Source organism: Taeniopygia guttata, chromosome W, assembly GCF_048771995.1.
Source record: "Taeniopygia guttata chromosome W, bTaeGut7.mat, whole genome shotgun sequence".
Classification (NCBI taxonomy): Eukaryota; Metazoa; Chordata; class Aves; order Passeriformes; family Estrildidae; genus Taeniopygia; species Taeniopygia guttata.
The window spans coordinates 3068718-3096459 of NC_133064.1; the positions used below are offsets into that span (position 1 = coordinate 3068718).

At 30.7% G+C, this 27742-nt stretch overlaps 1 protein-coding gene across 13 annotated transcripts in view; it reads left to right on the plus strand.

Annotated features, from left to right (window-relative positions):
- LOC140682075 (transcription factor 4-like) overlaps positions 1–27742 on the plus strand; it is a 177439-nt gene that overhangs the window by 70858 nt on the left and 78839 nt on the right. For all 13 annotated transcript variants that reach the window (XM_072922987.1, XM_072922992.1, XM_072922990.1 and 10 more), the window contains 2 exons: positions 17899–18001; positions 22041–22165. In XM_072922987.1, coding sequence (XP_072779088.1) covers positions 17899–18001; positions 22041–22165 — 228 coding nt within the window. The remainder of the gene's footprint in view (positions 1–17898; positions 18002–22040; positions 22166–27742) is intronic.

A 27742-nucleotide genomic window follows, 5' to 3' on the forward strand; every position in this document is an offset into this window, starting at 1 on the left:
TTGCGATTTTGGGATTTATGGGATTTATGGGATTTATGGGATTTGGGGATTTATGGGATTTATGGATTTATGGGATTTTTGGGATTTATGGGATTTTGGGATTTATGGGATTTATGGGATTTATGGGATTTTTGGGATTTATGGATTTTTGGGATTTTTAGGATTTATGGATTTATGGGATTTATGGGATTTTTGGGATTTATGGGATTTTTGGGATTTTGGGATTTTTGGGGTTTTTGGGGTTTTGAGGTTTATGGGATTTTTGGGATTTGGGATTTTTGGGATTTTTATGGGATTTTTGGGATTTTTGGGATTTTGGGATTTTGGGATTTTTCGCATTTTTCGTATTTTTGGGATTTTTGGGGTTTTTGGGATTTTTGGGATTTATGGGATTTATGGATTTATGGGATTTATGGGATTTTTGGGATTTATGGATTTATGGATCTATGGGATTTATGGGATTTATGGATTTATGGGATTTTGGGATTATGGGATTTATGGGATTTATGGGATTTTTGAGATTTATGGGATTTTGGGCATTTTTGGGATTTTTCGCTTTTTTGGGATTTTTCGCGTCTTTGGGTTTTGGGGATTTTTGGGATTTGTGGGATTTATGGGATTTATGGGATTTTTGGGATTTATGGGATTTATGGGATTTATGGGATTTATGGGATTTTGGGATTTATGGGATTTTTGGGGTTTTTGGGGTTTTTGGGGTTTTTGGGATTTTTGGGGTTTTGGGGTTTTTGGGGTTTTTGGTTTTTTAGGATTTTTGGTTTTTTGGGATTTATGGGATTTATGGGATTTTTCGCATTTTTGGGGATTTTTGGGATTTTTCGCGTCTTTGGGTTTTGGGATTTTTGGGATTTTTCGCATTTTTCACATTTTTGGGATTTTGGGATTTTGGGTTTTTTCGCATTTTTGGGATTTTGGGATTTTTCGTTTTTTGGGATTTTTGGGATTTATGGGATTTTTTTGATTTTTGGCATTTTTCACATTTTTGGGATTTTTGGTTTTTTGGGATTTTTTGCATTTTTGGGGTTTTTGGGGTTTTGGGATTTATGGGATTTATGGGATTTATGGATTTATGGGATTTTTGGGATTTTTGGGATTTATGGGATTTTGGGATTTATGGGATTTTTTATGGGATTTTTTATGGGATTTTGGGGATTTATGGGATTTATGGGATTTATGGGATTTTGGGATTTTTGGGGTTTTTGGGGTTTTGGGATTTTTGGGGTTTTTGGGATTTTGGGATTTATGGGATTTATGGGATTTTTGGGATTTTGGGGTTTTTTGGGATTTATGGGATTTATGGGATTTTTGGGATTTTGGGGTTTTTTGGGATTTATGGGATTTATGGGATTTTTGGGATTTTTGGTTTTTTGGGATTTTTGGGGTTTTTGGGGTTTTTGGGGTTTTTGGGGGTTTTGGGGTTTTTGGATTTATGGGATTTATGGGATTTATGGAAATTTGGGATTTATGGGATTTATGGGATTTTGGGATTTCTGGGATTTTTGGGATTTATGGGATTTATGGATTTATGGGATTTATGGGATTTTTGGGATTTATGGGATTTTTGGGATTTATGGGATTTATGGGATTTTTGGGATTTATGGGATTTTTGGGATTTATGGGATTTTTGGGATTTATGGATTTATGGGATTTATGGATTTATGGGATTTATGGGATTTTTGGGGTTTTTGGGATTTATGGGATTTATGGGATTTATGGGATTTATGGGATTTTTGGGATTTTTGGGATTTTTGGGATTTATGGGATTTTATGGGATTTATGGGATTTTTGGGATTTATGGGATTTTATGGGATTTATGGGATTTATGGGATTTATGGGATTTATGGGATTTATGGGATTTTTGGGATTTATGGATTTATGGGATTTATGGGATTTTTGGGATTTTTGGGATTTATGGGATTTATGGGATTTATGGGATTTTTGGGGTTTAGGGATTTATGGGATTTTTGGGATTTTTGGGATTTATGGGATTTTAAAGATTTTTCACATTTTTGGGGTTTTGGGATTTTTGGGATTTTTCGTATTTTTGGGATTTTTGGGTTTTTGGGATTTTTGGGATTTATGGGATTTTTTGCATTTTTGGCATTTTTCACATTTTTGGGATTTTTGGTTTTTTGGGATTTTTCACATTTTTGGGATTTTTCACATTTTTGGGATTTATGGGATTTATGGGATTTATGGGATTTATGGGATTTATGGGATTTGGGATTTTTGGGGTTTTGGGGTTTTGGGATTTTTGGGGTTTTTAGGATTTTTGGGAGTTTTGGCATTTTTGGGATTTTTGGCATTTTTCACATTTTTAGGATTTTTGGTTTTTTGGGATTTTTTGCATTTTTGGGATTTCTGGGTTTTTGGGATTTATGGGATTTATGGGATTTATGGGATTTATGGGATTTATGGGGTTTTGGGGTTTTTGGGGTTTTTGGGGTTTTTGGTTATTTGGGATTTTTGGGGTTTTTGGGATTTTTGAGTTTTTATGGGATTTATGGGATTTATGGGATTTATGGGATTTATGGGATTTTGGGGGTTTTTGGGATTTATGGGATTTATGGGATTTATGGGATTTTTGGGATTTATGGGATTTTTGGGATTTTATGGGATTTTTGGGGTTTTTGGGGTTTTTGGGATTTTTGGGGTTTTGGCGTTTTTGGGGATTTATGGATTTATGGGATTTATGGGATTTATGGGATTTTTGGGGTTTTTGGGATTTATGGATTTATGGGATTTTTGGGATTTATGGGATTTATGGATTTATGGGATTTATGGGATTTATGGGATTTATGGGATTTATGGGATTTATGGGATTTATAGAAATTTGGGATTTATGGGATTTATGGGATTTTGGGATTTTTGGGGTTTTGGGATTTTTGGGATTTTTGGGATTTATGGGATTTATGGGATTTATGGGATTTTTGGGGTTTTGGGATTTTTGGGTTTTCGGATTTTTGGGTTTTGGGGTTTTTGGGATTTATGGGATTTATGGGATTTATGGGATTTATGGGATTTTGGGGATTTTATGGGATTTTTGGGGTTTTTGGGGTTTTTGGGATTTTTGGGATTTTTGGGATTTATGGGATTTATGTGATTTATGGAAATTTGGGATTTTTGGGGTTTATGGATTTATGGGATTTATGGGATTTGGGGATTTTGGGGTTTTTTGGGATTTATGGGATTTTTGGGATTTATGGGATTTATGGGATTTGTGGGATTTTTCACATTTTTGGGATTTTTTGCATTTTTGGGATTTTTGGGATTTTTGGGTTTTGGGATTTATGGGATTTGGGGATTTATGGGATTTATGGATTTTTGGGATTTTGGGATTTTTGGTTTTTTGGGATTTTTGGGGTTTTTGGGATTTTGGGATTTATGGCATTTATGGATTTATGGGATTTTGGGATTTTTGGGGTTTTTGGTTTTTTAGGATTTTAGGTTTTTTGGGATTTTTGGGATTTATGGGATGTTTTGGGATTTTTCACATTTTTGGGATTTTGGGATTTTTCACATTTTTGGGATTTATGGGATTTTTCGCATTTTGGGGTTTATGGGATTTTTGGTTTTTTGGGATTTTTTCGCACTTTTGGAATTTTGGGATTTTGGGTTTTTTCGCATTTTTGGGATTTATGGGATTTATGGGATTTATGGGATTTATGGAATTTTGGGATTTATGGGATTTTTGGGATTTATGGATTTATGGGATTTATGGGATTTATGGGATTTTTGGGATTTATGGATTTATGGGATTTATGGGATTTTTGGGGTTTTTGGGATTTATGGGATTTATGGATTTATGGGATTTTTCGCATTTTTGGGATTTTGGGATTTTTCACATTTTTGGGATTTTGGGATTTTTCGCCTTTTTGGGTTTTGGGATTTTTGGGATTTTTCGCATTTTTCACATTTTTGGGTTTATGGGATTTTTGGATTTTTGCGTTTTTTGGGATTTTTGGGATTTATGGGATTTTTGGGGTTTTTGGGGTTTTGGTGTTTTTGGGGTTTTTGGGGATTTTGGGATTTTTCGCATTTTTCGTATTTTTGGGATTTTTGGTTTTTTGGGTTTTTGGGATTTATGGGATTTATGGGATTTTTTGCATTTTTGACATTTTTGGGATTTTTGGTTTTTTGGTTTTTTGGGATTTATGGGATTTTTGGGATTTTTGGGATTTTTTTGGATTTTTCACATTTTTGGGGTTTTGGGATTTATGGATTTATGGGATTTATGGGATTTATGGGATTTATGGGATTTATGGGATTTTTGGGGTTTATGGGATTTATGGGATTTATGGATTTATGGGATTTTGGGATTTTTGGCATTTTTCACATTTATGGGATTTTTGGGGTTTTTCGCATTTTTGGGATTTTTGGGATTTTATGGAATTTTTGGGATTTATGGGATTTATGGATTTATGGGATTTATGGGATTTATGGATTTATGGATTTATAGGATTTGGGATTTTTGGGGTTTATGGATTTATGGGATTTATGGGATTTATGGGATTTATGGGATTTTTGGGATTATGGGATTTTGGGATTTTTCGCATTTTTGGGATTTTTGGGTTTTTTGCATTTATGGGATTTATGGGATTTTTCGCATTTTGGGGTTTTTTGGGATTTTTGATTTTTTGGGGTTTTTGGGGATTTTGGGATTTTTCGCATTTTTCGTATTTTTGGATTTTCGGTTTTTTGGGGTTTTTCGATTTTTGGGGTTTTTGGAATTTTTGGGATTTATTGGATTTTGGGATTTATGGGATTTATGGGATTTATGGGTTTTTTGGGATTTTTGGGATTTTTTGGTTTTTTGGGATTTTTGGGATTTATGGGATTTTTGGGATTTATGGGATTTATGGGATTTATGGGATTTAGTGATTTTGGGTTTTTTGGGATTTATGGGATTTATGGGATTTTTGGGGGTTTTTGGGATTTATGGGATTTATGGAATTTATGGATTTATGGGATTTATGGGATTTATGGATTTATGGGATTTATGGAATTTTTCGCTTTTTTGGGATTTTTGGATTTTTGGGATTTTTGGGATTTTTTGGGTTTTTTGAATTTTCAGATTTTTGGGATTTTTTGGCATTTTTTGTGATTTTTCGCATTTTTGGGATTTTGAGGAATTTCCCCACGAGTTTTTGAAGGATGGATGGATGTGGCCTCATTTGCATATAATTTGAATTTTGACCATGCCTCATTTGCATAACACCTGGCTACGTGCTTTGCCTCATTTGCATATCAGTCTGCTATTGCTACACTCTCATTTGCATATAATTGCTATTGACACAGCCACATTTACATATCACTCATGTATTGACAGCCTCATTTACATATCAGTCTGATATTGTCAGCACCTCATTTGCATATCGTGCAGCTATTGGCACCGCCTCATTTGCATATCATTCTGATATTGATTCGGCCTCATTCGTTTATTGTGATATTGATGCAGCCTCATTTGCATAGAGTTCTGTTATCGATACAGCCTCATTTGCATATCGTTCATCTATTGGCACCGCCTCATTTGCATACCAGTCTGATTTGGATTCAGTCTCATTTACATGGAATTCTGATATCGATACTGCCTCATTTGCATATCATTCTGGTATTGATACAATCTCATTTACATATCAACTGATACTGACACCGTTTCATTTGCATATAATTCTGCTATCAATACAGCCTCATTAGCATATCACTCAGATATTGATCTTCTCATTTGCATATCGTGGAGCTATTGGCACCGCCTCATTTGCATATCATTCTGCTATCGATACAGCCTTATTTGCATATAATTCATCCATTGACACCGCTTCATTTGCATATCATTCTGATCTGGATGCAGTTTCATTTGCATGGAATTCTGAAATCAATGCTGCCTCATTTGCATATCATTCTGGTATTGATAGTCTCATTTACATATCAACTGATATTGATAGAGCCTCATTTGCATAGAATTCTGTATTGATAGCCTCATTTGTATGTCATAGTATTGATCCAGTCTCATTTACATATCACTGATACTGATGCAGTCTTATTTGCATATCATTCTGATATCGACAGATCCTCATTTCCATATCGTTCTGGTATGGATACAAATTGAATTTGCATCTATTCTAGTATTGATGCCCCTCATTTGCATATCATTCTATCGATTCAGCCTCATTAGCATATCACTCTGGTATTGATACAGTCTCATTTGCATATCAACTGATATTGACACCGTTTCATTTGCATATAATTCTGCTATTGATACAGCCTCATTAGCATATCACTCTGGTTTTGATGCAGCGCCATTTGCATATCAATCTGCTATTGATACAAAAGAATTTACATTTATTCTAGTAGTGATTTGCATATCACTCTATTGACACACTCTCATTTGCATATCACTCACCTATTGATACTGTGTCATTTGCATATCAACAGATATTGTCTCAGGTTCATTTGCATATTATCTGCTATTGATAGAGCCTCATTTGCATATCATTCCGCTATTGATTGCACCTCATTTGCATATCACACTGGTATTGATTGCACCTCATTTGCGTATTTCTGGTATTGATCATGCCTTATTTGCATATCATCCTGGTATTGATTGCACCTCATTTGCATATCATCCAGCCATTGATGACACCTCATTTGCATATCATCCGGCTATTGAGCACACCTCATTTGCATATCCCTGGTATTGATCGCACCTCATTTGCATATCGGTGACATTGATTGTGCCATTTTTGCATGATATTTTTTTATTGGTCGAGCCTAATTTGCATACAATCGTGCCTCATTTGCATATCGATTCCCCTGGCAAAGCTCCCCCTTCCGGTCCCTCCTCCGCTCATTAGCATTAATTAATATTCATCAGCCCGTCCAAACTCAGAGGGGAAATTTGGGGGAAATTTGGGAAAATTTGGGATGAAAAATTCCCAAAATTCGGGAATTTTTTGGGGTTAAAATCCCAAATTTTGGGGCATTTTTTTGGGGTATTTTGGGGCAGTTTTAGCTCAATTTTTGGGGTAAAAATCTGAATTTTTGGGGCTTTTTTTGGGCCTATTTTGGGATTAAAATCTGAATTTTTTGGACTATTTTGGGGTATTTTGGGGCATTTTTAACTCAATTTTTGGGGTAAAAATCTGAATTTTTGGGGTAATTTTTGGGCTTTTTTGGGGGCATTTTTAGCTCAATTTTTGGGGTTAAAATGTGAATTTTTGGGGTAATTTTTGGTGTATTTTTGGGGCATTTTTAGCTCAGTTTTTTGGGTAAAATGTGAATTTTTGGGGCTTTTTTTGGGATTTTTTGGGGTATTTTTGGGGCAGTTTTAGCTCAATTTTTGGGGTTAAAATCTGAATTTTTGGGGTATTTTTTGGGGATTTTTTGGGGCTACTTTGGGGCATTTTTAGCTCAATTTTTGGGGTAAAAATCTGAATTTTTGGGGTAATTTTTGGGTTATTTTGGGGCATTTTAAACTTAATTTTTGGGGTAAAAATCTGAATTTTTGGGGCTTTTTTTGGGATTTTTTTGGGGTATTTGAGCTCAATTTTTGGGGTAAAAATCTGAATTTTTGGGGCATTTTTTGGGGTTATTTTGGGGCATTTTCAGCTCAATTATTGGGGTAAAAATTTGAATTTTTTGGGCTATTTTGGGGCTATTTTGGGTCAGTTTTAGCTCAATTTTTGGGGTTAAAATATGAATTTTTGGGGTAATTTTTGGGGTATTTTTGGGGTATTTTAAGCTCAATTTTTGGGGTAAAAATCTGAATTTTTGGGGCTTTTTTGGGGCAGTTTTAGCTCAATTTTTGGGGTTAAAATCAGAATTTTTGGGGTAATTTTTGGGTTATTTTTGGGGCATTTTTAGGTGAATTTTTGGGGTAAAAATCTGAATTTTTGGGGTAATTTTTGGGCTATTTTTGGGCTATTTTGGGGCATTTTTAGATCAATTTTTGGGGTAAAAATCTGAATTTTTGGGGCTTTTTTTAGGGATTTTTTGGGGTATTTTTGGGGCAGTTTTAGCTCAATTTTTGGGGTAAAAATCTGAATTTTTGGGGCTTTTTTTGGGGTATTTTGGGGCAGTTTTATCTTAATTTTTGGGGTAAAAATCTGAATTTTTGGGGAATTTTTGGGATTTTTTGGGGGCTATTTTGGGGCATTTTTAGCTCAATTTTTGGGGTAAAAATCTGAATTTTTGGGGTAATTTTAGGGCTATTTTGGGGCTATTTTGGGGCACTTTAATCTTAATTTTTGGGGTAAAAATCCAAATTTTTTGGTCTATTTTGGGGCAATTTTAGCTCAATTTTTGGGGTAAAAATCTGAATTTTTGGGGTAATTTTTGGGCTATTTTGGGGCTATTTTGGGGCACTTTTAGCTCAATTTTTGGGGTAAAAATCTGAATTTTTTGGGGCTTTTTTTTGGGATTTTTTTGGGGTATTTTTAGGGCAGTTTCAGCTCAATTTTTGGGGTAAAAATCTGAATTTTTGGGGCTTTTTTTGGGCTATTTTGGGGCTATTTAGGGGCAGTTTTATCTTAATTTTTGGGATAAAAATCCGAATTTTTGGGGCTTTTTTTGGGATTTTTTTGGGGTATTTTTGGGGCATTTTTAGCTCAATTTTTGGGGTAAAAATCTGAATTTTTGGGGTAATTTTTTGGCTATTTTGGGGATATTTTGGGCCACTTTTATCTTAATTTTTGGGGTTAAAATCTGAATTTTTGGGGCTTTTTTTGGGATTTTTTGGGGTATTTTTGTGGCATTTTTAGCTCAATTTTTGGGGTTAAAATCTGAATTTTTGGGGTAATTTTTGGGGCATTTTTAGCTCAATTTTTGGGGTAAAAATCTGAATTTTTGGGGCATTTTTAGGGCATTTTTAGCTCAATTTTTGGGGTAAAAATCTGAATTTTTGGGGCTTTTTTTAGGGATTTTTTGGGGTATTTTTGGGGCAGTTTTAGCTCAATTTTTGGGGTAAAAATATAATTTTTGGGGCTTTTTTTGGGGTATTTTGGGGCAGTTTTATCTTAATTTTTGGGGTTAAAATCTGAATTTTTGGGGTTTTTTTTGGAGTATTTTGGGGCATTTTTAGCTCAATTTTTGGGGTAAAAATCTGAATTTTTGGGGCTATTTTTGGGTTATTTTGGGGCATTTTTAGCTCAATTTTTGGGGTTAAAATCTGAATTTTTGGGGTAATTTTTGGGGATTTTTTTGGGGTATTTTGGGGCAGTTTTATCTTAATTTTTGGGGTTAAAATCCGAATTTTTGGGGCTTTTTTTGGGATTTTTTTGGGGCACTTTTACCTCAATTTTTGGGGTCAAAATTCCCAAATTTTTGGTATTTTTGGGATCCCAAAATCCCGAATTTTTCCCTTTTTTTTCCGTTTTTTTTCTCGTCATTCCCGAAAAAAAACAATAATTGGGAGAATCACCAGAAGGGCTCCTTTGCATTTTTAATTTAGCAACTAACAGATGCATACATTTGCATATTAATGAGTTGCAGATGAAATCATGCATGCATAATTAGCGCCGAAGCCGAAACGAAGGAAACGAAGAACGAAAAATATTCCCAAAAAAATCCTGGAAAAATCAAAATATGGAAAATTTGGGATCCCCAAAAATGTTCCCGAAAAAAATTTCAGGTTTGGGATTTTTGGGGGTTTTTTTTGGGGTTTAATTCACATTTTTGGGGGGATTTTTTTGGGTTTTTTGGGGTTTAATTCACATTTTTTTGGGATTTTTTATGGATTTAATTCCCATTTATTTGGGAATTAATTCCCAATTTTGGGAATTATTTTTGGGATTTTTTGGGAACTAATTCCCAATTTTTGGGATTTTTTAGGGATTTTTAAGGGATTTTTTAGGAATTTAATTCTCAATTTTTGGGATTTTTTTAGGGATTTTTTAGGGATTTAATTCCCTTTTTTTTGGGGAATAATTCCCAATTTATGGGGATTTTTTGGGATTTAATTCCCAATTTTTAGGGTTTTTTAGGGATTTAATTCCCAATTTTTTTGGATTTTTTAGGGATTTTTTTATGGATTTAATTCCCATTTATTTGGGATTTTTTGGGGATTTTTTTGGGGATTTTTTAGGGTTTTATCCCCATTTTTTGGGGATTTTTTTGGGGTTTAAGTCACAATTTTTGGGATTTTTTTGGGGTTTTTTAGGGTTTAATTCCCATTTTTAGGGATTTTTTTAAAGGGATTTTTTAGGGTTTAATTCCCATTTTTATGGGATTTTTTAGGGATTTTTTAGGGATTTAATTCCCATTTTTTTGGGATTTTTTTAGGGGTTTTTTAGGGATTTAATTCCTATTTTTTGGGGGCATTAATTCCCATTTTTTGGGACTGTAATTCCCAATTTTAGGGTTTTTTAGGGATTTAATTCCAAATTATTGGGAATTTTTGGGGGATATTTTAGGGATTTAATTCCCAATTTATTGGGATTTTTTTGGGATTTTTTTGGGATTTTTTGGGGGATTAATTCCCAATTTTTGGGATTTTTTGGGGGTTTTTTAGGGTTTAATTCCCATTTTTTGGGGATTTTTTAGGGATTTTTTTGGGATTTATTTCCCAATTATTGGGATTTTTTAGGGATTTATTTCCCATTTTTTGGGGATTTTTTAGGGGTTTAATTCCCATTTTTTTGGGATTTAATTACCAATTTTTGGGATTTTTTAGGGATTTTTTAGGGATTTTTAATGGATTTAATTCCCATTTTTTGGGGATTTTTTAGGGATTTAATTCCCATTTTTTTGGGATTTAATTCTCTTTTTTTGGGATTTTTTAAGGGATTTTTAGGGATTTAATTCCCATTTTTTTTTGGATTTTTTAAGGGATTTTTTAGGGATTTAATTCCCATTTTTTGGGGATTTTTTTGGGGATTTTTTAGGGATTTCCATCCCAATTTTAAGGATTTCAACCCAAATTTTTGGGATTTTTAAGGGCTTTTTTGGGGATATTTTGGGGCATTTTTATCTTAATTTGTGGGGAAAAAATCTGAATTTTTGGGGCTTTTTTTGGGGTATTTTTGGGGCTATTTTGGGGTTAAAATCTGAATTTTTGGGGCTTTTTTGGGGTTTTTTTTTGGTATTTTTAGGGCAGTTTTAGCTCAATTTTTGGGGTTAAAAATCTGAATTTTTGGGGCTTTTTTTGGGCTTTTTTGGGCTATTTTGGGGCATTTTTAGCTCAATTTTTGTGGTAAAAATCTGAATTTTTGGGGTAATTTTTTGGCTTTTTTGGGGGCTATTTTGGGGTATTTTTAGCTGAATTTTTGGGGTTAAAATCTGAATTTTTGGGGCATTTTTTGGGGTATTTTGTGGCAGTTTTATCTTAATTCTCGGGGAAAAAATCTGAATTTTTGGGGTAATTTTTGGGATATTTTGGGGCTATTTTGGGGCATTTTTAGCTCAATTTTTGGGGTTAAAATCTGAATTTTTGGGTTAATTTTTGGGGTATTTTTGGGGCATTTTTAGCTCAATTTTTTGGGGTAAAATCTGAATTTTTAGGGCTTTTTTTTGGGGTATTTTTTGGGCAGTTTTATCTTAATTTTTGGGGTAAAAATCTGAATTTTTGGGGCATTTTTTGGGATAAATAAGCAAAAATAAGTCGCGCTCGCCACCTGCAGGAAGGAGGAAAAAAAACACCAAAATTTGGGAAAAAATGAAACTTAATTAATTATTCCCAATTTTTCGTAATTAAAATAAAAAATAATTTAAAAAATCGCAAAATTCCCTCGAGATTTATTAAAAAATTTGGGGTTTTTTCCCAATTTTTTCCCCATTTCTTCCCATTTTTTTCAATTTATTCCAATTTTTCCCCCATTTTTTTTTCATTTTTTCCCATTTTTTTCCCCAATTTTTCCCCAAATTTTTCCTATTTTTTTCCCATTTTTTCCCAATTTTTCCCCAATTTTTTCCCAATTTTTTCCCCCAATTTTTTCCCCCAATTTTTTCCCAATTTTTTCCCAATTTTCCCCCAATTTTTTCCCCATTTTTCCCAGTTTTTTCCCCAAATTTTTCCCAATTTATTCCAAATTTTTCCCCAATTTTTCCCCCAATTTTTCCCCAATTTTCCCCCAAATTTTCCCCATTTTTCCCCCATTTTTTCCCTTTTTTTCCCCCATTTTTTCCCCAATTTTTTCCATTTTTTCCCCAATTTTTTCCCAATTTTTTCCCAATTTTCCCCAATTTTTTCCCACTTTTGCGGATTAATTTTTGCATCGGGATCAATCAACCGATCGATTAATCAATCAATCAATTCCAGGGGGCTCCAAGGGTCGGAATTTTGGGATTTTTCCCCAGGAGCAATAATCAATAATCAATAATCAATAATCAATAATCAATAACCAGCAACCAGTAACCAGTAACCAGTAATCAGTAATCAATAAGCACAAATCAACAATCAATACGCAATCAATGAATCAATTAATCAATTAATCAATTAATCAATTAATCAATTAATCAATTAATCAATTAATCAATTAATCAATGAATCAATGAATCAATTAATCAATTAATCAGTGATGGGTATTGGAAAGGAAGAAATCAATAAATCGGTGTCGGTAATAAGGGAATCAATAGGGACATAAAGGAATCAATAATCAATCAATCAATATTGGCGATAAGGGAATTAATCAAGAAATTAAGGAATAAATCAATAATCAATCAATATTGGTGGTAAGGGGATCAATGAAGAAATAAAGGATTCAATCAATAATCAATCAATTAATCAATCAGTATTGGTAATGAAGGAATCAATAGAAAAATAAAGGAATCAATCAATAATCAATACTGGTAATAAGGAAATAAATAAATAATCAATCAATCAATATTGGTGATAAGGTAATCAATAAAGAAATAAAGGAATAAATAATCAATCAATATTGGTAATAAAGAAATCAATAAATAAATAATCAATCAATATATTGGTGATAAGGAAATCAATAAGTATTCAATCGATTAATCAATCAATCAATATTGGAAATGAGGAAATAATAAATAAAGGGATCAATCAATCAATCGATCAATCAGACAAAGTTAGATATTGGACATGAATCAAGTAATCAATATTGGGCATAGGAGGGAAATCAATCAATCAATCGATCAATCAATCAATCAATCAATTAATTCTGGGTGTTAGAGCTAAAGAAATCAATCAATCAATCAATCAATCAATCAATCAATCCTGGACATTGGAGCTAAGAAAACCAATCAATCAGTATTGGAAAATAGAACTCAATCAATCAATCAAGCAATCAATCAATCAATCAATCCTGGATATTATAACTAAAGCAGGCAATCAATCAATCAATCAATCAATCAATCAGTCAATATTGGATAGAAGAGCTAAACAAATCAATCAATCTAATCAATCGATCAATCAATCAGTCCTGAGTATTAGAGCTAAAGAAATCAATCAATCAATCGATCCTTCAATCAATCCTGGATATTGGAGCCAAGGAAATCAATCAATCGATCAATCAATCAATCAATCCTGGGTATTAGAAATGAAGAAATCAATCAATCAATCAATATTGGATATTAAAACTAAAGAAATAAATTGATCAGTCAATCGATCAATCAATATTGGATATTAGAAGTAAATCGATCAATCAATCAATGTTGGATAGTAGAAATAAACAAATCAATCAATCAATCGATCAATCAATATCGGATATTATAATTAAACCAATCAATCAATCAATCAATCAATCAATCAATCCTGGGTATTATAAATAAAGAAATCAATCAATCAATCACTATTGGATAATAAAACAAAAAAAAAAATTGATCGATCAATTAATCAATGAATATTGGATATTAGAACTAAATCGATCAATCGATCAATTTTGGATATTAGAAATCAATCAATCGATCAATCAATCAACCAATAGTGGATATTAGAAATAAATCAATAAATCAATATTGGATCTTAGAACTAAAGGAATTGATTAATCAATCGATTAATCAATCAATATTGGATATTAGAAATAAAGAAAGAAATGAAATAAATGGAATTAATTCTAATTTACATATTGTGAATATATTAAATGTATTTTATATATATGCAAATATATGAAATAAATGAAATAAATTGGAATAGTAATAATCGGTATTTATTGATTATCGATTATTAATCAGTTATTGATTATAAATAAATGGATAAATCAATAAATACAGAAATGAATGAAGAAATAAATATATCAATATGTGATTATTTATATATAATGAATATTATTCATATAGAATTAATATAATTAATAATGATTATATCATAAATAATATAATATAATAATATAATTCATCAAATATAATAATATTAGTAATATTAATATTATTAATAATAATAATTATTATTATAAGAATTATAATTATAATAATAATGGAATAATCATATTATAATGTTAATTAATAATCAATTCGGTATTATTATTATTATTATTATTATTATTATTATTATTATTATTATTATATTAATTATATAGGAAATATATTAAATAAATCGAATAATAATAATAATGGAATAATCATATTATAATGATAACTAATAATCAATTTGGTTTTGTTATTATTATTATTATTATTATTATTATTAGTATTATTAGTATTATTAGTATTATTAGTATTATATTTTATTAATATTATTATTATATTAATTATATAGGAAATATATTAAATAAATATATGGAATATTATTAATCAATAATGAATCGATTTATTCGATTAAATATATGGATTATAACCAATCAATATTTAATATATTCGTCCTATTAAATGTACTGAATATAATTAATCAATAATTAATCGATTGATTTTATTAAATATATGGAATTAAATTAATCAATAATTAATTCATTTAATATATTTAATCAATATTTAAGAAATTAATTGTATTTCGCATATTTAATCGATTTAATCAATATTTAATCGATTGATTACATTCAATACATTTAATAGATGTAATCAATAATTAATATCGGTTCAATATCGACTAAAGATCGATTAAAGATAAATTAATTATTAGGAATTAATTAATTTATTAAATTTAATTAATGATTATTAAATCCCGATAATAAATCACTTTTATTTGAATATGTGAAATATTGATTAGAATTATTGATTAAATATCGATTATCGATCAATAATTTGATTTCACATTTATTGATCAGGAATGAATTGATTAATTTAGGGAATTAATTAAATATTAATGGTTAATTAATCCCGATAATAAATCATTAATACAATCCGAATATATTGACTATTAATCAAATTATTGATTAAATATTGATAAATCATCAATAATCTCAATCTGCATTTATTGAGAGCAAGTTATTGATTAATTAATTAAATTTAATTCAAATTAATGAGTCTCAAATCCCGATAAGAAATTAATGAGCAGAATTTTCACAGATCAAATAATTATTGATTAAATATCGATTAAATATCGATTATTAATAACATATATTAATATCAATTAATAAATCCCAATAATTGATAGGAATTAATTAATTAATAAACTTAATAAATTAAAATTAATGAGTCATAAATCCCGATAATAAATAACAGAATTTTCATATATCAAATGATTATTGATTAAATATCGATTAAATATCGATTATTAATAACATCTATTAATATCAATTAATAAATCCCATTAATTGATAGGAATTAATTAATTAATAAACTTAATTAAATTCATATTAATGAGTAATTAATCCTGATAATAAACAAATAACAGAATTTTCATAAATCAAATAATTATTGATTAAGTATCGATTAAAAATCAATTAAAGATCAATACATTGATTTCACATTAATGGTCAGGAATTAATGGATTAATTAATTACATTCATTAAATATTAATTGGATTAAATCCCGCTAAGAAATCAATAAACACAATTTTAGTCGATTGATTTGAATTATTGATTAAATATCGATAATCAATAATATTTATTAATATCAATGAATTAATCCCATTAATTGATAGGAATTAATTAATAAACTTAATTACATTCAAATTAATGAGTCACAAATCCCGATAATAAATTAATGAACATAATTTGCGTTTATTGAATATTGATTCGAATTATTGATTTTTGGCTGAAAATTCCGATTTTTTTGGGATAAAAATTCCGATTTTTTGGGGTAAAAATTGGGATTTTTTTGGGGATAATTTGGGGAATTTTTTTGGCTAAAAATTCAGATTTTTTTGGGGATAAAATTGGGATTTTTTGGGATAAAAATTCAGATTTTTTGGGGATAATTTGGGATTTTTTTGGGTTTAAATTGGGATTTTTTGAGAATAAAAATTCAGATTTTTTTTACCTAAAAATTCAGATTTTTTTGGGATAAAATTGGGAATTTTTTGGGCTCAAAATTCAGATTTTTTTGGGCTAAAAATTCAGATTTTTTGGGTTAAAATAGGGATTTTTTTGGCAAAAAATTCAGAATTTTTTGGGGCTAAAATTGGGATTTTTTTGGGCTGAAATTCAGATTTTTTTGGGGATAAAAATTCAGATTTTTTGGGGATAAAATTGGGATTTTTTTCGGGATAAATTTGGGATTTTTTTGGGATAAAATTGGGATTTTTTGAGCTAAAAATTCAGATTTTTTTGGGACAAAATTGGGATTTTTTTGGGCTAAAAATTCAGAATTTTTTTGTTAAAATTGGGATTTTTTTGGGGATAAAATTGGGAATTTTTTGGGCTAAAAATTCCAATAATCTGGGCTAAAAATTTCGATTTTTTGGGCAAAAAAATTCATATTTTTTGAGCTAAAATTTCAGATTTTTTTGGGAATAAAATTCCAATTTTTTTTTTGATAATTCGAGGAATTTTTGGGGCTAATTTTGGGAATTTTTGAGGCTAATTTTGGGAATTTTTTGGGATAAAAAATTCAGATTTTTTTGGGATAAAATTGGGATTTTTTGGGATAATTTTGGGATTTTTTGGGGATAATTTGGGATTTTTATGAGATAATTTTGGGGTTAGATTTGGGAATTTTGGGGATAAATATTCAGATTTTTTGGGGGATAAAATTGGGATTTTTTGGGGATAATTTTGGGAATTTTTTGGCCTAAAAATTCAGATTTTTTTGGATAAAATTGGGATTTTTTATGGGATAAAATTGGGATTTTTTTGGGCTAAAATTCAGATTTTTTGGGCTAAAAATTCCGATTTTTTGGGGATAAAATTCCAATTTTTTTTGGATAATTCGAGGAATTTTTGGGGCTAATTTTTGGAATTTTTGGGGCTAACTTTGGGAATTTTTGGGGCTAATTTTGGGAATTTTTTGGGTTAAAATTGGGATTTTTTTGGGCTAAAAATTCAGATTTTTTTTGGGCTAAAAATTCAGATTTTTTGGGGGATATTTTGGGAATTTTTTTGGGTTAAATTCGGGAAATTTTTTGGGATAAAATTGGGATTTTTTTTGAGCTAAAAATTCAGATTTTTTGGGGGCTAAAAATTCAGATTTTTTGGGGATAAAAATTCAGATTTTTTTTGGCTAAAATTTCCAATTTTTGGGGAATAAAATTCTAATTTTTTGGGGCTAAATCAGGAATTTTTGGGGCTAAAAACTTCAATTTTTTGGGGTAAAATTGGGATTTTTTGGACTAAAATTCAGATTTTTTGAGCTAAAAATTCAGATTTTTTGTGCTAAAAATTCAGATTTTTCGGCTGAAAATTCAGATTTTTTTGGGCTAAAAATTCAGATTTTTGGGCTGAAAATTCAGATTTTTTTGGCTAAAAATTCAGATTTTTTTGGGGATAAAATTCCAATTTTTTTTTGATAATTCGAGGAATTTTTGGGGTTAATTTTGGGAATTTTTGGGGCCAATTTTGGGAATTTTTTGGGATAAAATTAAGGAATTTTGGGCATTTTTTTCCGTAGGTTTACGCCCCCTCCGCCTCCACGGCCGAATTCAACCGCGACTCTCCGGGATTTCCACCCAAAGGCGCCGCCGGAACTTTCCCCACCTCCTTCTTCATGCAAGGTATGGAAATTCCCAAAAAAATTCCCCAAAAATTCCCAAAATAGTCCCAAAAAATTTTATGGAATTTTATCCCCAAAAAATCCGGAGTTTTTACCCCAAAAATGGCAAAAAAATCGGATTTTTTGCGTTAATTTTCGAGAAAAAATCTGATTTTTTGGATGAATTTTTAGTGAAAATTTGGGATCAGAATTCCCAAAAAATTCCCAAAAAATTCCAAAAAAATTCCAAAAAAATTCCCAAAAAATTTCAAAAAAAATCCCAAAAAAATCCAAATTTTGGGACAAAAATCGGAAAAAAATCCAGATTTTGAGACCAAATTTCCCCAAAAATTCCGAATTTTTGGATTAAAATCCCCCAAAACTTCCCAAAATTTTTGGAACAAAAATCCCAAAAAATTCCCAAATTTTTGGGACAAAAATTCAAAAATTACGAATTTTGGGTCAAAAAATCCCAAAAAAATCCAAATTTTGGGACCAAATTTCCCAAAAAATTCAAAATTTTGGGTCAAAATCCCCCAAAAATTTCCAAAAGTTTTGGAGCAAAAATCCCCAAAAATTCCCAAATTTTGGGTCAAAATCCCAAAAAATTTTGAATTTTGGGATCAAAATTCCCAAAATTTCAAAATTCCAGGAAAATTCCCAAATTTTGTTTCCCCACCTCCTTCTTCATGCAAGGTATGGAAATTCCCAAAAAAAATTCCCAAAAAATTCCCAAAAAATTTGATGGAATTTTATCCCAAAAAAATCCGGAGTTTTTACCCCAAAAAACGTGAAATTTCAGGTCAAAAATGGAGAAAAAATCTAATTTTTTGCGTTAATTTTGGCGAAAAAATCTGAATTTTTGGTGTGATTTTCGGTGAAAATTTGGGATCAGAATTCCCAAAAAATTCCCAAAAAATTAGCGAAATTTAGGACAAAAATCCCAAAAAAATCCAAATTTTGGGAGAAAAATCCCAAAAAAATCTAAATTTTGAGACCAAACTTCCCAAAAAATTCAAAATTTTGGGATTAAAAGTCCCTGAAAAATCCCAAAATGTTTGGAACAAAATACCCAAAAAATTCCCAAATTTTTTGGTCAAAAATCGCAAAAAATCCAAATTTTGGGACCAAAATTCCAGGAAAATTCCCAAATTTTGTTTCCCCACCTCCTTCTTCATGCAAGGTATGGAAATTCCCAAAAAAAATTCCCAAAAAATTTTATGGAATTTTATTCCAAAAAAATTTGGGGTTTTTACCCCAAAAATTGCGAAGTTTGGGGTCAAAAATGGTGAAAAAATCACATTTTTTGCATTAATTTTCGAGAAAAAAATCTGATTTTTTGGATGAATTTTTAGTAAAAATTTGGGATCAGAATTCCCAAAAAATTCCCAAAAAATTCCCAAAAAATTCCCAAAATTTGGGACAAAAATCCAAATTTTGGGACAAAATTCACGAAAAAAATCCAAATTTTGGGACCAAAATCCCCAAAAAACCCAAATTTTAGGATTAAAATTCCCAAAAAATTCCCAAAATTTTTGGAGCAAAAAAGCAAAAAACTTCCCAAATTTTAGGGACAAAATTCCTGAAAAAATCCAAAATTTGGGACAAAAATTGCAAAAAAATCCAAATTTTGGGATGAAATTTCCAGAAAAAATCAAAATTTTTGGATTAAAATTCCCCAAAAATTCCCAAAATTTTTGGAGCAAAAAAATCCCAAAAATTCCCAAATTTTGGGACAAAAATCCTCAAAAAAATTGAAAATTTGGGACCAAAATTCCCCAAAATTTCAAAATTCCAGGAAAATTCCCAAATTTTGTTTCCCCACCTTCTTCTTCATGCAAGGTATGGAAATTCCCAAAAAAAATTCCCAAAAAAATTCCCAAAAAGTTTTATGGAATTTTATTCAAAAAAAATTTGGGGTTTTTACCCCAAAAAACGCGAAGTTTGGGGTCAAAAATGGCGAAAAAATCGAATTTTTAAAGTTAATTTTGGCGAAAAAAAATCTGAATTTTTGGTGGAATTTTCAGAAAAAATTTGGGATCAGAATTCACAAAAAATTCCCAAAAAATTCCCGAAATTTGGGACAAAAATCCGCAAAAAAATCGAAATTTGGGTCAAAAATCGCGAAAAAATCCAGATTTTGAGACCATATTTCCTGAAAAATTCCAAATTTTGGGATTAAAATTCGCCGAAAAGTCCCAAAGTTTTTGGAGAAAAAACCCAAAAAACCCCCAAATTTTTGGGTCAAAAATACCAAAAAAATCCCAATCTGGGACAAAAATCCACAAAAAAATTGAATTTTGTGGCAAAAATAGCGAAAAATCCAAATTTTGGGACCAAATTTCCGGGGAAATTCAAAATTTGGTATTAAAATTCCCCGAAAATTCCCAAAATTTTTGGAGAAAAAAATCCCCAAAAATTCCCAAATTTTGGGACAAAATTCCTGAAAAACTCTAAATTTTGGGACAAAAATCCAAAAAAAAATCTAAATTTTGGGGCCAAAACTCCACAAAATTCCCAAATTTTTGTACCAAAAAAATCCCAAATTTTGCTCTCAAAAATCCAAAAAAATTCCGAATTTTGGTGTCAAATTTCGTGAAAAAATCCAAATTTTGGGCTCAAAAATCCCAGAAAATCCCAAATTTTTGGACCAAAAAATCCAGAAAATTCCCAAATTTTGGGACCAAAAATCCGAAAAAATCCCAAATTTTGTCACAAAAAATTCCAGAAAATTCCAAATTTTGGCACCAAAATTCCACCAAATTTTCCAAATTTTGTTTTCAAATTTCCTGAAAAATTCCCAAATTTTGGGAGCAAAATTCCCAGAAAATCCCAAATTTTTGGACCAAAAATTCCAAAAAATTCCCAAATTTTGGGACCAAATATTCCCAAATTTTGGTGTCAAATTCCCAAAAATTGGTGTCAAATTTCCTGAAAAAAATCCAAATTTTGTTGTCAAAAATCCTAAAAAAATTCCTAAATTTTGGGGCCAGAACTCCACAAAATTCCCAAATTTTGGTGTCAAATTCCCAAATTTTGGTGTCAAATTTCCTGAAAAAATCCAAATTTTGGGCTCAAAAATCCTGAAAAAAATCTGACTTTTGGACTCAAAAATCCCCAAAATTCCCAAATTTTGGACCAAAAAATCCAAACTTTGCTCTCAGAAATACCCCAAAAAATCCAAATTTTGGTGTCAAATTTCCTGAAAAAAATCCAAATTTTGGGCTCAGAAATCCCAAAAAATTGCAAATTGTGGTGGCAAAAATCCCAGAAAATTCCAAATTTTCGGATCAAAACTCCCCAAAATTCCCAAATTTTGGGATTAAAAAATCCCACATTTTAGGGTCAAATATACCAGAAAATCCCAAGATTTGGGACCAAAAATCCCATAAAATCCCAAATTTTGGTGGCAAAAATCCTAGAAAATTCTGAATTTTTGGAACAAAAATCCCCAAAAAAACCCAAATTTTGGGATCAAATTTCCCAAGTGTTGGGATCAAAATTCCACAAAATTCCAAATTTTGGGTTCAAAAATCTGCAAAATTCCCAAATTTTGGGACCAAAAATCTCCAAATTTTTGCTCCAAAAATCCCAGGAAATCCCAAATTTTGGGACCAAATTTCCAGAAAAATTCCCTAATTTTGGTGCGAAAAATCCCAAATTTTGGGCTCAAAAATCCCAGAAAATCCCAAAATTTGGGACCAAAAATCTCATAAAATCCCAAATTTTGAGACCAAAAATTCCCAAATTTTGGGAGCAAAATTCCCAAATATTTGGCTCAAAAATATGAAAAATTCCCAAATTTTGGCACCAAAAATTCCAGAAAATCCCAAATTTTGGGGCCAAAAATCCCAAAAATTCCCAAATTTTGGCCTCAAAAATCCCAAAAAAAATCCAAATTTCGCACCAAAAACCCGTGAAAAAAATCACATTTTTCCCCCTAAAAACCTCCGTAAAAATTCGAATTTTTACCAGAAATTCCTGATTTTTTCAGCAAAATTCCCGATTTTTTTTTTCCCTTCCGTAATTCCGGGATAAAATTCCCAAATTTTCTCTTTCAGACGGTCACCACGGCAACGATCCCTGGAGCGGCCAAGCGGCGTTTTCGGGAATGTTGGGAAATTCTTCCCATTCCCATTTGGGCCAATCCGGCACTTACTGCAGTCTCCACCCCCACGAGCGTTTGGTGAGAATTCCCAAAAAATTCCCAAAATTCCCAAAAAAATATATTCCCAAAAATATTCCCAAAAATTCCCATTTTTTTCTGGAAAAAATCCCGTTTTTTCCGCTTTTTTCCCAAAAAAAATCCGATTTTTTTTGTGTTTTTTGCGCATTTTTTTAGCAATTTTATTCTGATTTTTTCCCAAAAATTCCCTCCAGGAATTCCCAAAAAATTCCCAAAAAGTTCCCCAAAATTCCTCAAAAATTCCCCCCAAAATTCCCCAAAAAATCAAATTTTTCCCAAAAAAATCCCAAATTTTTCCCTTTTTTCCCCATTTTTTCGCAATTTTTTCCCTATTTTTTCCCCATTTTATTCTGATTTTTTTCACAAAAATTCCCACCAAAAATCCCCAAAAATTCCCAAAAGTTCCCCAAAAAATTAAAAAAAAATCAAATTTTTCCCCCAAAAAATCTGATTTTTTCCTTAAAAAATTCCAATTTTTCCCCCATTTTTTTCCATTTTTTCCCATTTTATTCCAAATTTTTCCCAATAACTCCCCAAAAAATTCCCCAAAATTCCCCAAAAAAAATATATTCCCAAAAAATATTCCCCAAAAATTCCCTTTTTTTTCTGGAAAAAATCCCAATTTTTTCCGCTTTTTTCCCTCAAAAATCTGATTTTTTTTTGCATTTTTTCCACATTTTATTCTGACTTTTTTCCCAAAAAATCCCACCACAGATTCCCAAAAAATTCCAAAAAAATTCCCCAAAATTCCCAAAAATTCGCAATAATTCCCAAAAAAATCCCTTTTTTTTCCCAAAAAATTCCAATTTTTTCATGTTTTTTGCGCATTTTTTTCGCAATTTTATTCTGATTTTTTTTCCCAAAAAATCCCACCAGAAATTCCCAAAAAATTCCCAAAAATTCCCCCGAAATTCCCCAAAAAATGAATTTTTTCCCAAAAAAAAATCCCATTTTTTCCATTAAAGAAAATCCCAAATTTTTCCCAATTTTTTTCCAATTTTTTTCCCCATTTTTTCCCAATTTTCCCCCAAATTTTTTCCCCATTTTCCCAAAAAGTCTCCCAAAAATTCCAAAAAAATTCCCCAAAATTCCCCAAAAAAATATTCCTAAAAAATATTCCCAAAAATTCCCATTTTTTTCTGGAAAAAATCCCGTTTTTTTGGCTTTTTTCCCTAAAAAAATCTGATTTTTTTGCATTTTTTGTGAATTTTTTTCCCATTTTATTCTGATTTTTTTCCCAAAAAATTCCCAAAAGTTCCCAAAAAAATCCGATTTTTTCCCCCAAAAAATCCAATTTTTTTTTCATTTTTCCCACAATTTTCCCCTATTTTTTCCATGTTTTATTCCCATTTTTACCCAATTTCATTCAAAAATTTTCCCAAATTTTTCCCAAAAAAGTTCCAAAAACTCTCCCAAAAATTCCCCCAAAAATTCCCATTTTTTCCCCATTTTGTTCCAAAATTTCCAAAAAATTCCCCAAAATAGTTCCCCAAAAATCCAAAAAAATCCCAACTTTTTCCCACCAAAAATCTCAATTTTTCCTATTTTTTTGCCATTTTTTCCCAAAAAATTCCCATTTTTTCCCCATTTTATTCCAAATTTTTCCCAAAATTCCCCCCAAAAAATCCCAAAAAAATCAAATGTTGGGAAATTCTTCCCATTCCCATTTGGGCCAATCCGGCACTTACTGCAGTCTCCACCCCCACGAGAGGCTGGTGAGAATTCCCAAAAAAATTCCCAAATTCCCAAAAAAAAAATTCCTGAAAATATTCCACAAAAATTCCCATGTTTTTCTAGAAAAAATCCCGTTTTTTACGCTTTTTTCCCTAAAAAAATCTGATTTTTTTTGCATTTTTTGTGAATTTTTTCCCATTTTATTCTGATTTTTTTCCCAAAAATTCCCACCACAAATTCCCAAAAAATTCCCAAAAATTCCTCAAAAACTCCCAAAAATTCCCCCCAAAATTCCCCAAAAAATCCCATTTTTTCCACAACAAATCCCAAATTTTTCCCATTTTTCCCAATTTTTCCCCATTTTTTCCCCATTTTATTACAAATTTCTCCCAAAAAAGTCCCCAAAAATCTCCCAAAAATTCCCCAAAAAATCTCCAAAAAATTCCCCAAAAAAAGAATTTTTTTCCCCAAAATTACAATTTTTTTCTGGAAAAAATCCCATTTTTTCAGCCTTTTTCCCCAAAAAAATCCGATTTTTTTTTAGCTTTTTTTGCATTTTTTGCCCAAAATTTCCCACCAGAAACTCCCAAAAAATTCCCAAAAATTCCTTAAAAATTCCCCCAAAAAATTCCCAAAAAATCAAATTTTTTCCCAAAAATTCCCTTTTTTTCTCCAAAAAAATCCCGTTTTTTCCACTTTTTTCCCAAAAAAATCTGATTTTTTTTTTTAATTTTTCCCCCATTTTATTTCGATTTTTTTCCCAAAAATTCCCACCGGAAATTCCCAAAATATTCCCAAAAATTCCCCAAAAAATTCCAAAAAAATTCCAATTATTTCTGCATCTTTTCCCAATTTTTCCCCATTTTATTCCCATTTTTTCCCCCATTTTTTCCCCCATTTTTTCCAAATTTTTTTGCCCATTTTTTTTCCCAAATTTCTCCCCAAAACGTCCCAAAAATTCCCCCCAAAAATTCCTTTTTTTCCCGAGCGGCATTTTGGGGAATGTTGGGAAATTCTTCCCCAAAATTCCCAATAATTCCAAAAAAAATCCCATTTTTTCCCCATAAAATCCCATTTTTTTCTGATTTTTTCCCCCATTTTATTCCAAATTTTTCCCAAAAATTCCAAAAAAAATCCCCAAAAATTCCCAAAAATTCCCCAAAAATTCCCCCTAAAATTCCCAAAAAAAAAATCAAAATTTTCCCAAAAAAAACCCCATTTTTTTGACAAAAAATTCAAATTTTTTCTGATTTTATCTGCAATTTTCCCCCCATTTTATTCCGATTATTTTTCCCAAAAATTCCCAAAAAAATTCCCCAAAATTCCCAAAAAATTCCAAAAAAATATTCCTCAAAAATTCCCTTTTTTTCTGGAAAAAATTCTGTTTTTTCCGCTTTTTTCCCACAAAAAATCTGATTTTTTTTGCATTTTTTGTGAATTTTTTCCCCATTTTTTTCTGATTTTTTTCACAAAAATTCCCACTAAAAATTCCAAAAATATTCCCAAAAGTTCCTCAAAAAAATCCCAAAAAATCAAATTTTTCCCATAAAAAATCCTATTTTTTCCTAAAAAAATTCCCAAATTTTTCCGATTCTTCCCCATTTTCCCCCCATTTTTCCCCCATTTTCCCCCAAATTTCTTCTAAAAAAATCCCAAAAAATCTCCCAAAATTTCCCAAAAATTCCCCAAAAAGTTCCCCAAAAATCCTAAAAAAATCCCAATTTTTATCCCAAAAAATCCCATTTTTTTCCTAAATAAATCCCAATTTTTCCCATTTTTCCCAATTTTTTCCCCATTTTTTCCCCATTTTATTCCAAATTTTTCCAAAAAATTCCCAAAAAAAATTCCAAAAAATTCCCAAAAATTCCCCAAAAAATCCTAAAAAATTCCCATTTTTATCCCAAAAAATCCCAATTTTTTCCCCATTTTTCCCCATTTTTTTCTGATTTTTTCCCAAAAATTCCCACTAAAAATCCCCAAATATTCCCAAAAGTTCCCCCAAAATTCCCAAAAAAATCAAATTTTCCCCCCAAAAAATCCCATTTTTTTCCTAAAAAAAAAATCCCAATTTTTTCCCATTTTTTCCCAATTTTTTTCCAATTTTTCCCCCATTTTCTCCCCATTTTATTCCAAATTTTCCCCTAAATTCCCCCTCAAAATTCCCAAAAAATTCCCAAAAAATTTCCAAAAAATCCATTTTTTTCCCAAAAAGTCCAATTTTTTTTGCATTTTTTTCCATGTTTTATTCCCATTTTTTCCCAATTTTATTCCAAATTTTTCCCAAAAAAATCCCAAAAATTCCCATAAATTACCCAAAAAAGTTCCCCAAAAATCCTAAAAAATTCCCATTTTTTTCGTAAAAAAATCCCATTTTTCCCTCAAAAAATCCGATTTTTTTCGCGTTTTTTGCGTATATTTTTGCGATTTTTTTTCCCAAAAATTCCAAAATATTCCCAAAAGATGCCAAAAAATTACCAAAAAAAATCAAAATTTTCCCCTAAAAAAATCCCATTTTTTCCTAAAAAAATCTCAATTTTCCCCATTTTTCCCATTTTTCCCCAAAAATTCCCATTTTTTCCCCCATTTTATTCCAAATTTTTCCCCAAAATTCCCAAAAATCCCCAAAAAATTCCCCAAAAAAGTTCCCCAAAAATCCTAAAAAATTCCAATTTTTTCCCCCAAAAAAATCCGAAATTTTTCCCTTTTTTCCCATTTTTTCCACATTTTATTACAAATTTTTCCCAAAAATTCCCCCCAAAAAATCCCCCCAAAATTCCCAAAAAAAAATTCCCAAAAAATGTCCAAAAAAAATCCCTCTTTTTCCCAAAAAAATCCCATTTTTTCAGCTTTTGCCCCTCAAAAAATCTGATTTTTTTCGTGTTTTTTGCACTTTTTTTTTGCAATTTTTTTCCCAAAAATTTCCACCAAAAATTCCAAAAAATTCCCCAGAAATTCCCAAAAAATTCCCAAAAAAATCCCAAAAATACCCCAAAAATTCCCAAAAAATCCCAATTTTTCCCCAAAAAAATCCCAAATTTTTCCCATTTTTCCCCATTTTTTCCCCATTTTTTCCCCATTTTATTCCATATTTTTCCCAAAAATTCCCCATCAAAATTCCCAAAAAATCCCCAAAAATCCCCAAAAATTCCCCCCAAAATTCCCCCAAAAAATCTAATTTTTCCCCCAAAAAGTCCCATTTTTCCCTAAAAAAATCCCCAATTTTTCCCATTTTTTCCCATTTTTTCCCATTTTTTCCCATTTTTTCCCATTTTTCCCCCATTTTATTCGAAATTTTTCCCAAAAATTCCCCAAAAAAATCCCCCAAAAAATTCCCAAAACTTCCCCAAAAAATCTCCAAAAAATTCCCCAAAAATCAAATTTTTTCCCAAAAATTCCCTTTTTTTCTCCAAAAAAATCCCGTTTTTTCCGCTTTTTTCCCTCAAAAAATCCGATTTTTTTTTGCATTTTTTCCTCATTTTTTTCTGATTTTTTTCCCCAAAAAATCCCACCACAGATTCCCAAAAAATTCCCAAAAAATTCCCCAAAATTCCCAAAAATTCGCAATAATTCCCAAAAAAATCCCAATTTTTTCCCAAAAAATCCCAATTTTTTCATGTTTTTTGCGCATTTTTTTGCAATTTTATTCTGATTTTTTTCCCAAAAATTCCCACCAGAAATTCCCAAAATATTCCCAAAAGTTCCTAAAAAATTCCCAAAAAAATCCCATTTTTTTCCCAAAAAATCCCAATTTTTTCTGATTTTTTTCCCATTTTTTCCCCCATTTTATTCCAAACTCTTCCCAAATTTTTCCCTAAAAAGTCCCACAAATTCCTCAAAAATTCCCCCAAAAATTCCCAAAAAAATCAATTTTTTCCCCCAAAAAATCCAAATTTTTCCCATTTT